A 14,290-nucleotide genomic window follows, 5' to 3' on the forward strand; every position below is an offset into this window, starting at 1 on the left:
GAACCTCAAATAGAGGATTTCTTGTTAGAGACTCTACCTAATGCACAGAGAACATCAGGTACTCTTCCTATGTTGAAGGGTCTTCTTACTCACACAGATGAGATATTCGAAAACCCAGTGAGAGCCAGGGTGTTAAACCCAAGAATTGATAAAAAATACAAAGCGGCCCCAAAGGACCCAATATTTATTAGAGGGCATGTACCGCTAGACTCGCTGGTGGTCTCAAACGCTCGTAAGAGAGCAAACTCATTATCTACAGGAGAGGCTCCTCCACCAGATAAAGAGTCAAAATTAATAGATGCATCAGGTAAAAGAGTAGCATCACAGGCAGCGAATAGCTGGCGTATAGCCAATACACAAGCACTACTCGCACGTTATGACAGGGCACATTACGATGAGTTAGAGAAACTTCTTACACATCTCCCAAAAGAACATCAGAAGAAGGCAGACCAATTAATACAGGAAGGTAAAATAATAACAAATACTTCCATTAAGTGTGCATTAGACGCAGCAGACACTGCAGCAAGGTCTATTAACACTAGTGTCATGCTAAGAAGGCACGCATGGCTTAGAATCTCAGGATTCAAACAAGAGGTACAAACAGCCCTACTGAACAAACCATTTGATCAGAAGACATTGTTTGGTTCAAGCACAGACGAGACATTAGAGAAAATGAAGAAAGATACGGAAACGGCTAAGTCAATGGGAGCATTGCAACAGCCAACACACAGAGGTTCCTTTCGTAGATCCACCTATAGAGGGGGCTCAAAGAACACAGGAACGAATCAGCAATCCACATCTTTCACACCAACATCACCCAGAGGTAATTCAAGAGGCAGTTACAGAGGTAACAACAATAAGGGAAGAGGCCGCGGAAATAATAATAGTCAAGTCAAGTCATAAAATTTATATAGCGCACTACATACCCAGAGGGTTTCAAGGCGCTTAGGAGGGGGAGGAGGATTATTTGTCAAATATCCACGTTTTAAGCTGCTTTCTGAACGCTAGGTGGTTCTGGGTGAGGCGCAGGTAAGCGGGGAGTGAGTTCCATGTTTTAGCAGCCAGGTATGAAAAGGATCTGCCTCCCATGGTGGTCTTGTTGATGCGAGGTACAGTGGCGAGGGCTTGGCTGGAAGACCGTAGTTGGCGGGGGGGGTGTAGGACAGTCGAGTGTTGAGGCAATCTGGTCCGATGTCGTAGAGTGATTTGTGTGCGTGGGTAAGCAGTCGGAAAGTGATCCTCTTATTGACGGGTAGCCAGTGGAGGTCTTTAAGGTGACCAGAGATGTGTTCGTTGCGTGGGATGTCTAATATGAGCCTGGCTGATGCGTTTTGGATTCGTTGGAGTTTCTTCTGGAGTTTTGCGGTAGTACCCGCGTAGAGGGTGTTTCCGTAGTCCAGTCGGCTCGTGACCAGAGCGTGGGTGACTGTTTTCCTTGTTTCGGAGGGGATCCAGCGAAATGTTTTTCTGAGCATGCGAAGAATGTTGAAGCAGGAAGAGGATACGGCGCTGACTTGTCTGTTCATCGAAAGTGAGGAATCCAGGATGACGCCCAGGTTCCGTGCGTGGTCTGTCGGGATGGGTGCTTTTCCGAGGGCTTCCGGCCACCAGGAGTCGTCCCATGCAGAGGGGGAAGTACCTAAGATGAGGACTTCTGTTTTGTCTGAGTTCAGTTTCAGGCGGCTTTGTTTCATCCATTCGGCAACTTCTTTCATTCCTTCGTGTAGGTTAGTTTTGGCGGTGCTGGGGTCATTGGTGAGAGAAAGGATTAGTTGAGTGTCGTCCACGTAGGAGATGATGTTGAGGTTGTGTTGGCGTGCGATGGCCGCGAGGGGGCTCATGTATACGTTGAAGAGGGTGGGACTGAGTGAGGATCCTTGAGGTACGCCGCAGATGACTTCAGAGGCCTCGGACTTGAATGGAGGAAGGCGGACTCTCTGGGTTCTTCCGGTGAGGAACGAGGTGATCCATTCAAGTGCTTTTCCTTGGATTCCGATGTTATTGAGGCGTTGTAGAAGGGTGCTGTGGCAGACTGTATCGAATGCTGCAGAGAGGTCGAGGAGGATGAGGGCGACTGTGTCTCCATTGTCCAGTAGAGTTCGAATGTCGTCTGTTGCTGCGATGAGGGCGGTCTCAGTGCTATGTTTTGCTCGGAAGCCAGATTGTGAGGGGTCGAGGGATTTGTTGGCTTCGAGGAAAGCGGCGAGCTGGTTGTTGACGGCTTTCTCGATGACTTTGGCCGGGAATGGAAGAAGCGAGATGGGGCGGTAATTTTTGAGTTCGGTGGGGTCCGCTGTTGGTTTTTTCAGAAGGGCGGTGAGTTCAGCGTGTTTCCAGTCTTCTGGGAAGGTGGCGGAGTTGAAGGAGCAGTTGATGACGTCTCGGAGGTGCGGTGCGATGACGGAGTCTGCTTTGTTGAAGATGTGGTGAGGGCATGGGTCTGTGGGGGATCCTGAGTGGATGGAATTCATCAGGCGGATGGTGTCTTCAGTGGAGATTGGGTTCCAAGCGTTAAGGGTGTTCACGGGGGGAAGATGGTCAGCAGATGGTAGGGTGGGCTGGTTTCCGGGTTGGTTGTCAAAGCTGTTGTGGATGTCTGCAATCTTGTTGTGGAAAAAAGAGGCTAGGGAGTCGCAGAGGGTTTGAGAGGGTGTGATGTCGTTGGAGTTGGCCGAGGGATTGGAAAATTCCTTGACGATGTTGAAAAGTTCCTTGCTGTTGTGGGCGTTGTTGTCAAGTCGATCCTTGAATGCTGTTTTCTTGGCTTTTCGGATCAGTTGGTGGTGAGAGCGGGTGGCTCAACACCAAAACAGTGACTTCATAGAACTCCCCCCAGACCACATAACACCGGTCGGGGGACGTCTATCACAGTTCCTAACTGTCTGGGAAAACATCACGTCAGACAAGTGGGTGAGACAAATTATCCAACATGGTTATTGCCTAGAACTCACAGATACCCCACCAAACATCCCCCCCAAACAGCGTCCAATGAGTCAAGATCATCTGACATTGTTAAGAGAAGAAGTGCTAGCACTTCTACAAAAGCATGCAATAGAGAAGGTCCCAAAAGATCAACAGGGCACAGGAGTATACTCTCTATACTTCCTGATCCCCAAAAAGGACGGGTCCCTACGACCAATATTAGACCTCAGACCTCTCAATGCTTACATAAATTCGGAGCACTTCCACATGGTCACGCTCCAACAAGTACTCCCTTTACTGAAGAAAGGGGACTTTCTTTCTACACTGGATCTAAAAGACGCTTACTTTCATATCCCTATTCACAAAGCCCACAGAAAATACCTAAGGTTTGTGTTAGAAGGACAACACTATCAGTTCAAAGTCCTTCCATTCGGTGTCACAACAGCACCGAGAGTTTTCACAAAATGCCTAGCTGTGGTGGCAGCACACCTAAGAAGACAACAAATACATGTCTTCCCATACTTGGACGATTGGCTAATAAAGGCCAAGTCAAAGGAAGAATGTCTTCACAACACACAGAAGACAATTCAATTGCTGCACCACCTAGGGTTCACGGTGAACTACAAAAAATCACACCTGCAACCAAACCAGATTCAGCAATACCTGGGGGCTACAGTAGACACAGAAAAGGCAATAGCGTACCCCAACCCAATCAGAGTACAGACAATGGTCGGGTTAATACAAAGATTTCAACCACAACACTCACTACCAGAACGAGTGTTTATGCAACTATTAGGCATGATGTCCTCCTGCATACTGCTAATACCACATGCAAGACTACAAATGCGCCCACTACAAGAGTGTCTAGCGACACAGTGGAATCAGGCTCAAGGACAGATTACAGATCTGGTGTTGGTAGACGACCGGACGTATCGCTCTCTGAAGTGGTGGAACACAGAAAACATTTCCAAGGGACGGTCGTTCCTAGAGCCAATTCCACAAATGATAATAACAGCGGACGCATCGCTCTCCGGATGGGGAGCGCATATGGACAGATACACAGTACAGGGGAAGTGGAGTGTGCAGCAAAAGAAACTGCACATCAACTACCTAGAGCTATTAGCAATATTTCTAGCACTAAAAGCTTTCCAAATGCAAATAACAGGCAAAGCAGTCCTGATCAGAACAGACAACATGACTGCAATGTATTATATTCAAAAACAGGGGGGGACACACTCTCTCCAACTGTCCAGACTAGCACAGGACATATGGAGATGGGCCATTCCTCAAAAGATCTACCTGTTAGCGGAACACCTACCAGGAGTTCAAAACCAAATAGCAGACATCCTAAGCAGACAGTCAGAACAAGTACACGAATGGGAGCTGCACGACCAAATACTACAGCCATTCTTCCAAAAATGGGGGCAACCAGAGATAGATCTGTTTGCCAATCATCAGAACGCAAAATGCAAAGAATTCGCATCCAGGTACCCACACCAAAGGTCCCAGGGCAATGCACTGTGGATAAATTGGTCCAACAGATTTGCTTACGCGTTCCCTCCTCTACCACTAATCCCATTACTGGTTCGGAAACTGCAGCAACACTCAATGACAATGATACTAGTGGCACCCACGTGGGCAAGACAGCCGTGGTTCACCACGCTGCTACAACTCTCACAAGTACCACATCAAAAGCTAAGGTTATTACCCATGCATCTTACACAGAACCATGGAGAAATAATGCACCCAGATCCCAAACAACTGAACCTAGCGATCTGGCTCCTGAGGTCATAGAGTTTGGGTATTTAGATTTACCACCAGAATGCATGGAAATCATTAAACAAGCAAGACGTCCTACCACCAGAGCATGCTATGCAGCAAAATGGAAGAGGTTTGCTATACACTGTAACAGTAAGCACATCAACCCTTTGGACGCATCTACTAAACAGATCATTTGCTATTTGTTACACTTACAACAATGTAACTTAGCATATACCTCTATCAGAGTGCATCTAGCAGCCATAGCGGCATACCTACAAAACAGACAACATCTGTCATTGTTCAAAGTACCAGCAATTAAAGCTTTCATGGAAGGACTCAAAAGAGTCATCCCACCAAGAAGACCACCTTCCCCAGTCTGGAATCTCAACATAGTGCTTACCAGACTAATGGGGCCACCATTTGAACCTATGCATAGGTGTGAAATACAATTCCTCACATGGAAGGTAGCCTTCCTCATAGCTATCACGTCACTTAGAAGAGTACGTGAACTGCAGGCTTTTACGATTCAAGAACCATTTATGCAGCTGCACCAAAATAAAGTGGTTCTTAGAACAAACCCAAAATTCTTACCGAAGGTTATTTCAGCATTCCACATCAATCAGTCAGTGGAATTACCGGTTTTCTTTCCAAAACCACAAACAGTAGCTGAAAGAGCCCTACATACACTGGATGTTAGAAGGGCCATATTGTACTACATAGAAAGAACACAAACTTTCAGAAAGACAAAACAGCTATTTGTTGCGTTTTCTCCCACACATAAAGGCAATCCCATCTCCAAAGCGGGCATTGCCAGATGGATTGTAAAATGCATTCAAATATGCTACTTAAAGGCAAAGAGAACATTAACTGTTCCTCCTAGAGCTCACTCTACACGTAAACTAGGAGCATCTATGGCATTTCTGGGGAACATTCCACTAGATGACATATGCAAAGCGGCTACCTGAGTTACACCGCATACCTTCACAAAACACTATTGTGTAGATGTGCACACAACACAACAAGCTAGAGTGGGACAAGCAGTATTAAAAACATTGTTTCAGACAGTTGCAACAGACACGGGTGACCACCGCTAGGGAGAGAACTGCTATATAGTCTATTCATAATGTACCATCTGCAGCCCATATGCCTCGAACGGAATATGCTACTTACCAGTATGCATCTGTTCTTGGCATAGAGGGCTGCAGAGTGGTACATGCCCTCCCAGCCTCCCCGGAAACCTGTGTCTGTTCCAACATTATCTTATTTAGATACACTTACATGGGCACTCTTATCTGTATTCTACTATACTACTCCATCTAACCCTACTATGGCAAAACATCTAAGGATGGAGCCGATGCCCATGCGCACTACCAACCAAGGGAGGAGTCACCAAGAGACAAAAGACTCTCCAAGAGAAAAACAAAGTGCAATCATCCGAGCCCAACACCAGATGGCGATCTATCAGCCCAACACCAGATGGCGATCTATTCATAATGTACCACTCTGCAGCCCTCTATGCCAAGAACAGATGCATACTGGTAAGTAGCATATTCCTTTTTATATATATACCTGGTGTGGTTCTCCTTTCATTTGGTCAGTCATTCATGAGATTATAGACTGGTAAAACAAGCTGCTTTACATTCCTTCAAGACTTAGCCAGAAGGCTGCTCTCCTCAGCTACCAATAGGAAAGCTTTCTATATAAGTTGTATTTAAACCTACTATCAATAAGCGTCGTCAAGGTGCCCACTAGAATAGTGGACAGCATATGCCAGGCCAACTTCCCACAGACTGGGATAGCCACATGCTCAGCATCCCTGAGAAGTGGGACCACAAGCCTGAAGTCAGTCTGGTGCGAGACGTTCTCTAAACGTTTACAACCTCTTGAACCTTCTCCACCAGGAACACCTGCAGCATAATAGAATGCTTTGTAATTCTACAAAATCAGCTTGTCAGAACGCACCTCTAGCCAACGTGGCCTTCCTAAAACAGGAATTTACAACACTTTAACCCCTTCGATACTGATGACGGAGCGGTTCCGTCATCAGCATCGGTTGGGCTGTGCTGATGACGGAACCGCTCCGTCATCAGAGCAGCCCCCGGGGGGGCGCTGGCGCTCCCCCCACCGGGGCATCGATTGTGGTGATTAGAGCAGGGATGGCAGCGGAAGAGTTTCCGCTGCCACCCCTGGGTCCCACCATGTTTCCTGATGTTAGCGCGCACAGCGCGCCAACGTCATCAGGAAGCGCTGGAAACCATTTGTTTCCAGTGCGTCTTGGAGGAAGAGGTGAGTTTGGGCCTCCGGTGGGGCGAGGGGGCCTTTTCTCGGTGCCTTGAGGCATCGGGGGTGGGAGGAAGCAGTGTTTCCTCTCCCCTGATGTACCAATGCAGGGTATTCCTGGTGCATGATTGCGCACAGCGTTGCGATCGTGCACCAGGAATCCAGGAATGCCCCCACTAGACAACAGGGATGTTTTTTATTAGTGAAAAGGAAGCGACCCCTTGGGCAAGGGTCGCTTCCAGGGGGGCAATGTTATTTTCAGACTTTTCTGCCCCCCCCCCCCCCCCCCCCCCCCCCCCCTGATCGGGCGTTTTTATGCCGATTCTAGACCGGGAGGGGGGGTGTAGAAAAGCTCACTAGACACCAGGGATGTTTTTTTTATGTAAAGGGTCACTTCCAGGGGGGCAAATAAATATTTCAGACTTTTTGGCCGGTTTTATTGCCGATTCTGGACCCAGGGGGCAGATCAGTGTCTTAATTTGGCCTTTCTGCCCTCGTGGGGGCAGAAAACCCCACTAGACACCAGGGAAATCTTTTATTTTGAAATGGAAGCGACCCCTTCGGCAAGGGTTGCTTCCTGGGGGCCCAAATTTGAAAAGATTTATATTCTGCCCCCCCCTGGGGACAGACAGCCTCATTTTTTGGGCGTTTCTGGACCCAGGGGGGGGCAGAAAAGCCCACTAGAGCCAGGGAATTGTTTTTAGTTACATTGGAAGCGACCCCTTGGGCAAGGGTCGCTTCCGTCGGCCCACATTTAAAAAAATAGTTATTCTGCTCCCTGTGGGTGTAGATAGTTTTTTTTAAATTTGGCCTTTCTGCCCCCGGGGGGGCAGAAAACCCCCACTAGACACTAGGGAATTCTTTTATTTTTAAATGGAAGCGACCCATTTGGCAAGGGTCGCTTCTTGGGGGCCCAATTGTTTAAAAAATTATATTCTGCGCCCCCTGGGGACAGACAGCCTGATTTTTGGGTGTTTCTGGCCCCAGCCCACTAGTGTCAGGGATGTAAAAATGAAGATTGTGCTTGCTTCCAAGAGACATATATTTGTTTATGTGTATTCAGCCCTTTCTGCCCCCATTTGTGACATAGCCTGTGACATATCCTGTTATAATGTGTATTGTTTTTTTTTCTTGTAAAGAGTAATGTTTTATTTTCTCCTTTTTTGTTCTTGTTCAAGGCTTTTGCTCTTTAGACTGTTGCAGTGTGCAGTTTCGTTCATGGTTCTGCTGTTTGTGTAGTTGCATGTGTTTGGTAAGAGACCTTTTTTGTACAATTTCAATGTACATTTTTTTTTGCAAAGTGTGTAATAATACGAGTATGTTTGGTTTCTGTTTTTTGTGATTGTAAAACATGTTTTGCATTTGTGCTTGATGTGTTTTTTTCTGTAGATTTATGTTTTTTTTCTTCTTTCTAGTGGGATATCGTTGACTTTTTGCTGTGTCTTTGCAGAGTAGGTGCTGGTGAGTGTAGCTGTCTCTTATAAGTGAATTGTAAAGTTTTTCAGTATATAGATCTTTGTGATAAAGGCTTACATTTGTTTACTTATTTTGCACAGTGTTGGTTGTTGAGTTGTTTGTGCAGTCTCCTTTCTTAGTAAGGATAATGGCTAGCCGCCGGATTACTGCTCAGTAAGTTGTTGGAATGCTTTTTGATTCTTCCTCTGACCATGGTCCAGAGACTGACTCTGATTCGGAGTCAGAGGTGGGAGGTGAAGATTCAGGTAGTGAGTATTCTCTCCACATGGCATCATCTGATGATGAAGATACTCTGAGTGCTGATGAAGCTACTTTTGGTGTGGATGAAGTGCCTGTGTTTGAGGAGGACATTGCTGTGCGGCAAGAGGCATCTGGGCTTCAGCCTGGGGCTGCTAGACTTCCCATTGGTATAGTGAGACAAGAGGCATCAGGGCTGCAGCCTGGGACTGCAAGACATCTCGTTGAAAGTTCTGACCTTTGGGTTGCCCCAGGCATGGTGCAGCCGGCATTGCCAGACTTTACTGGTGTTCCAGGGTGTAGGGTGAACACTGAAAACTTTATGCCGATTGATTTTTTTCAGTTGTTTATGGATGATGTGTTTAGGCAGAAATTGTTGAGCAGACTAATTTGTATGCAGAACAGTTTTTGAGGGAGAACAGTGCCAGCCTTAAGCCCCACGCTAGAGCTACCCGGTGGACTCCCACAAATCTGGAAGAGATGAAGTTCTTGGGTTTAACTTTTTTGATGGGCTTGCTTAGGAAGCCATCAATGGCTTCATATTGGTCTACTAGTCCCTTGATGGCAACTGCTATATTTCCGGAAGTCATGAGTCATGATAGGTATTTGCTTCTGCTTCGGAGGATGCATTTTGTCGATAATGGTTTAGCTTTGCCACAAGATCACCCTGACTGTCTTTTCAAGATTCGGCCTGTCATGATCCCTTTGTTGATCAATTTTCTGAGATCTATGCTCCTGGGAAAGAAATTGCAGTGGATGAGTCTTTGGTGTTGTTCAAGGGCCGCTTGGTTTTTAGGCAATACATTCCTAGTAAGAGGGCACGCTATGGAATTAAGCTGTATATGCTGCGTGTCAGTCGGACTGCATATGTCTCTAATTTCAGGGTGTACACCGGTAAGGAATCCAGCATTAACCCCCCTGGTTGTCCATCCAGTTTTGGAGTGACTGAGAAAATTGTGTGGGAACTTGGTAGAGGATTATTTAACAAAGGCCATCATTTATATATAGATAACTTCTACACTGGTGTGCGGTTGTTCAGAGAATTGGCCAAAGTGGACACTGTTGCTTGTGGTACAATCCGCTCTAACCATAAAGGTTTCCCAAAAGAACTTGTTTGTCAAAAGCTTGCCCGGGGACAGTGCAGTGCATTGCGTTGCGAGGAGCTTCTAGCTGTGAAGTTTTCAGACAGGAGAGATGTCTACATGTTGACTACCATACATGATAAAAGCACTGAACCTGTGACTTTTTGGGGTCAGGTTGCTGATGCGTGCAAACCTGTGTGCATTTTAGACTATATTAGGCACATGGGTGGTGTTGACAGAGTAGATCAGAGGTTGGAACCGTATGCTGCTCTTCGTAAGGCTTACATTTGGTACAAGAAGTTGGCTATCCATCTTTTCCACTTGGCAACCTTTGATGCTTTTGTTGTGTTCCAGGAATCTTGTCCTCAGTCAAAGATGACGTTTGTAAAGTTTCAGGAGTCTGTAATAGGCAGCCTTGTTTTAGTGGAACAGCAAGTGTTCCCAGAGTTGGAGTGGTGGAGGATGTTGCCAGATTGAAAGATCGCCACTTTCCTGATCAAATTCCTCCTACATCCTCAAAAGACTTTCCCAGTCGGAGATGTAGAGTCTGTTGGCGAAGAGGTTTGCGGAAGGAGGTTCGTATGTACTGCCCCGACTGTCCTTTTAACCCTGGGCTGTGCGTACCTGCTTGTTTTAGAATGTACCACACGCAAAAGAATTTTTGGGAGCATCCATGATTGGTAAAGTGAACTGCCTGGCCTCTATTCTTTAATACTTTTTGTTCAGTTTCAAAGTTGGCATTTGTGTAGTGTATTTAGTTTTAGTTGTTGTGTTAGTAGATTTGTATCAATTTGCAATTTGTTTGTGTTTTTTTATTTATATAAAAAAAATTCTTAAATATGATGTTGGTTTGCGTGTAGTGGTGCTTGGCTGGCGGTGTGCGTGGTCTGGCGCTTGGCTGGCGGTGTGTGTGGACTGGTGCTTGGCTGGCGGTGTGTGTGGCCTGGTGCTTGGCTGGTGGTGTGTGTGGTCTTTCGCTTGCTTGGTGGTGTGTTTCAATTGGTGCTGCGCTGGTGGTGTTCCTGGACTGGTGCTTGGCTGGCGGTGTGCATGGAGTGGCGCTTGCCTGGTGGTGTGTTTGGATTGGTGCTTGGCTGGTGGTGTGCCTGGACTGGTGCATGGCTGGCAGTGTGCGTGGTCTGGTGCTTGGCTGGTGGTGTGCATGGACTGGTGCTTGGCTGGTGGTGTGCGTGGACTGCTGCTTGGCTGGTGGTGTGCGTGGACTGCTGCTTGGCTGGCAGTGTGTGTGGCCTGGTGCTTGGCTGGCGGTGTGCGTGGTCTTGGGCTTGCTTGGTGGTGTGTTTGGATTGGTGCTTGGCTGGTGGTGTGCCTGGACTGGTGCTTGGCTGGCGGTGTGCGTGGAGTGGTGCTTGCCTGGTGGTGTGTTTGGATTGGTGCTTGGCTGGTGGTGTGCCTGGACTGGTGCTTGGCTGGCGGTGTGCGTCGAGTGGCGCTTGACTGGCGGTGTGCGTGGACTGGCATTTGCCTAGCGGTGTGCGTGGACTTGTGTTTCGCTGGCGGTGTGTGTGGACTGGTGCTTGGCTGGTGGTGTGCGTGGTCTGGTGCTTGGCTGGTGGTGTGCGTGGACTGGTGCTTGGCTGGTGGTGTGCGTGGACTGGTGCTTGGCTAGTGGTGTGCGTGGACTGCTGCTTGGCTGGAGGTGCGTGTGGACTGGCGCTCGGCTGGCGGTGTGTGAGTAGTGACTTAATGCTGGTCACTACACACAGTGCTAGCTGAGTGCCACACCATGCAATCCATGAGTTTGTGTAGTTACTGTGTCAGGAATGTGGGCGTGTGAAAGTGATGGGGCCTTGAATGGCACTGTCTGCTGGTGGAAGTGTTGTAATGTGATGGGTTCGTGGCTGTTGGTGTGAATGTTTTGTATGTGTCACACATATGAAAGGTGTATGAATGGCCTGTAAAGAGGTTGGTGCCTTGTCGTGGCTTTACAGCTCACGATCTGTGAGTCAAATGTAAATGTAAATGTGGGTGTACTTGTAAAGCGCACTGTGACTCCAAGGAGTATCCTCGCTCTGAAGACCGCTAGGGAACCCGTCCTGGTTTTCCCTGTGAGATGATCCCTTTCTGGGTATCTCCAAGGTGAAACCAGGCATCCCCAGCGTCTGTGGGGGGCCGTTGTAGAGATGAGGCAAGCTTAATGCCCAGAGTTGCCGAGTGTGTTCCCTAGTTAGAGTAGGCACCGAGGCGAAAATTATCAAGTCCGTTTGACCCTGGTCCACAACCCTGCCACGTCGGGAATTGAACCCTGGTCCCGGGCCGGCCGTTCTCTGATTACGGGTCTGCCGCCTCTAACCAGTGAGCAACACAACTCAATGGTTCAGTTTCTCGTCCTTTCAATTATTAACAGTGCATTTCATTTTTTGTGAAATCACTTGCTAATACAATTGTATATACTGAACCATCACTCAACCAGTATGTGTGTGTGTTTGAGGACTTGATGGCTGTGTAGTAATTGTTTTTTGTTGTTGTTTTTTTTTGAAGCAGTGTGCACCTTGTCCCTTTTTTGTGAATGTTGTGATGTGTTGCTTTCGTGCCTGGTGGTGTGAATGGTCTTCTGTGTATCAAGTATGAAAGGTGTGTGAATGGCCTGTAAAGCGGTTGTTGCCTTGAAGTGGCTTTACAGCTCATGAGTGCGAGCTGCGAGTCATTGGTTCAGTTTTTTTGTCCACGTAATTGACAGTGCATTTCATTTTTGTGAACTCTCTTGTTAATAACATTTTATATACTGAACCATCCCTCGCCCTCATGTCAAATCCAACCAGTATGTGTGTGTGTTTGAGGAATAGGTGGCTGTGCAGGAATCTTTGTCTTTTCAGTCTCTCTGCCAAGGTGTACATTCCACCTACGAATCACCTACCAATTGTAGATATTGTTGAAAGCCCATGGGAGTACATGGTGATGTCACTCTGGTGAAATCTAACAAGTTATTTTATCCACAATTTCCTGCAAAACTCACAGTGTCTGTCATATTTTCCTTGCAATATTGTGCCAAAATTGTCATGCTGCAGAACTAAACCACTAATTTTGTCAAAACGATCTGGTTTTGCCAGGGGGCTCACATGGGTTTTTTACTCTGTGCTCGGTGGCCATCTAGGGAAACCTACCAAACCTACACATTTCTAGAAAGTAGACACCCGGGGGCTTCAAGGAGGTATGGCTTGTGTGGATCCTCCAACGTTCCTTTACCCAGAATCTCTTGCAAACCTCAATTTTAGCTGAAAAAATCAGTTTTTTCACACATTTTTGTGTGGGAAAGCGTGGCATCACTGGGCTCACACAAATTTCCTCCCACCCAGCGTTCCCCCAGGTCTCCTGATACAAATGGTACCTCACTTGCGTGGGTGGGTTAAGGACCCGCAACAGGCAAGGGCCCAAAACTAAAGGAGGCGACATCAAAATTACCTATCACAAACCAACCTGGTTTGCAAGGAGGTTCCCATGAGTTTTTGGCCTGGGGATCGGCGGCTATCTAGGGAAACCTACCTAACCTACACATTTCTGGAAAGTAGACACCCGGGGAAGTCCAGCGAGGTATGGCTTGCATGGGTCCCTCATCATTCTCCTACCCAGAATCCACTGCAAACCTCAAATTTCGCAAAAAAAATCAAATTTTTCTCACATTTCTGTGTGGTAAAGTTGTAGAATCTGCGTGGATTGTCAAATTTCCACCCACCCAGCATTCTCCCAGGTCTCCCGATGAAAATGGTACCCCATTTGCGTGGGTAGGCATAGTGGCTGCAACAGGAAAAGGCCCAAATCGTACAGTGGAGACTTAAAAATTACCTATAGCAAAACTACCTGTTTTTTGGGGGGAAGGGGCACCTGAGTTTTTTGCCCCGGGCTCGGCGGCCATCTTGGGAAAGTACCAAACCCAAACATGTCTGAAAACTAGACACCCGGGGCAGTTCAGCAGGTTTTGGCATGCGTGGGTACCCCAACGTTTTTTTACCGAGAATTCTCTGCAAACCTCAAATTTAGGTCAAAAACCCACTTTTCCATACATTTTTGCGTGGGATCTCCGTGCCGGCACAAATGTCCTACCACCCAGCGTTCCCCTTGTTCTCCCGAGTAGAATGATACCTCACTTGTGTGGGTGGGCCAAAGGCCTGTGACTAGGAAGAGGCCAAAACATAGGGATTTAGAGTATAGCACCGAGAATTCTAAGCGCTAAATTTTTTTTAAAATACGTTTTTAGCCAGTTCTGCTTTGGAAACCCACAAAAGTGAGGTATCATTTTACTCTGGACACTAAGGGGAACGCTGTGGGGTTGGAAATTTGTGCCGGCACGGTGATTCCACACATAAATATGTGGAAAATGTGTTGTTTTTTTAGCTAAATTTGAGGTTTGCAGGGAATTCTGGGTAGGAAAACGTGGGGGACCCACGCATGCCATACCTCGCTGGACTCCCCAGGGTGTCTAGTTTTGAGAAATGTTTGGGTTTGGTACTTTCCCAAGATGACCGCCGAGCCCAGGGCAAAAAACTCAGGTGCCCCCCCCAAAAAAACAGGTT

General features: G+C 47.2%; 2 protein-coding genes across 4 annotated transcripts in view; both read left to right on the top strand.

Annotated features, from left to right (window-relative positions):
• The window catches only part of LOC147717624 (E3 ubiquitin-protein ligase TRIM39-like), a 686,221-nt gene that overhangs the window by 556,196 nt on the left and 115,735 nt on the right, over nucleotides 1-14,290 (top strand). The gene's annotated exons all lie outside the window — the stretch shown is intronic.
• LOC147717625 (E3 ubiquitin-protein ligase TRIM39-like) overlaps nucleotides 1-14,290 on the top strand; it is a 356,597-nt gene that overhangs the window by 226,572 nt on the left and 115,735 nt on the right. For 2 of the 3 annotated variants that reach the window (XM_086924411.1, XM_086924412.1), the window contains exons 7-8: nucleotides 8,142-8,215; nucleotides 8,379-8,424. The exons of the other annotated variant lie outside the window; for it this stretch is intronic. In XM_086924411.1, coding sequence (XP_086780537.1) covers nucleotides 8,142-8,215; nucleotides 8,379-8,424 — 120 coding nt within the window. The remainder of the gene's footprint in view (nucleotides 1-8,141; nucleotides 8,216-8,378; nucleotides 8,425-14,290) is intronic. 3 annotated transcript variants of the gene reach the window in all.

The sequence above is a fragment of the Lissotriton vulgaris genome, chromosome 5 (genome assembly GCF_964263255.1).
Source record: "Lissotriton vulgaris chromosome 5, aLisVul1.2, whole genome shotgun sequence".
NCBI classification, from domain to species: domain Eukaryota; kingdom Metazoa; phylum Chordata; class Amphibia; order Caudata; family Salamandridae; genus Lissotriton; species Lissotriton vulgaris.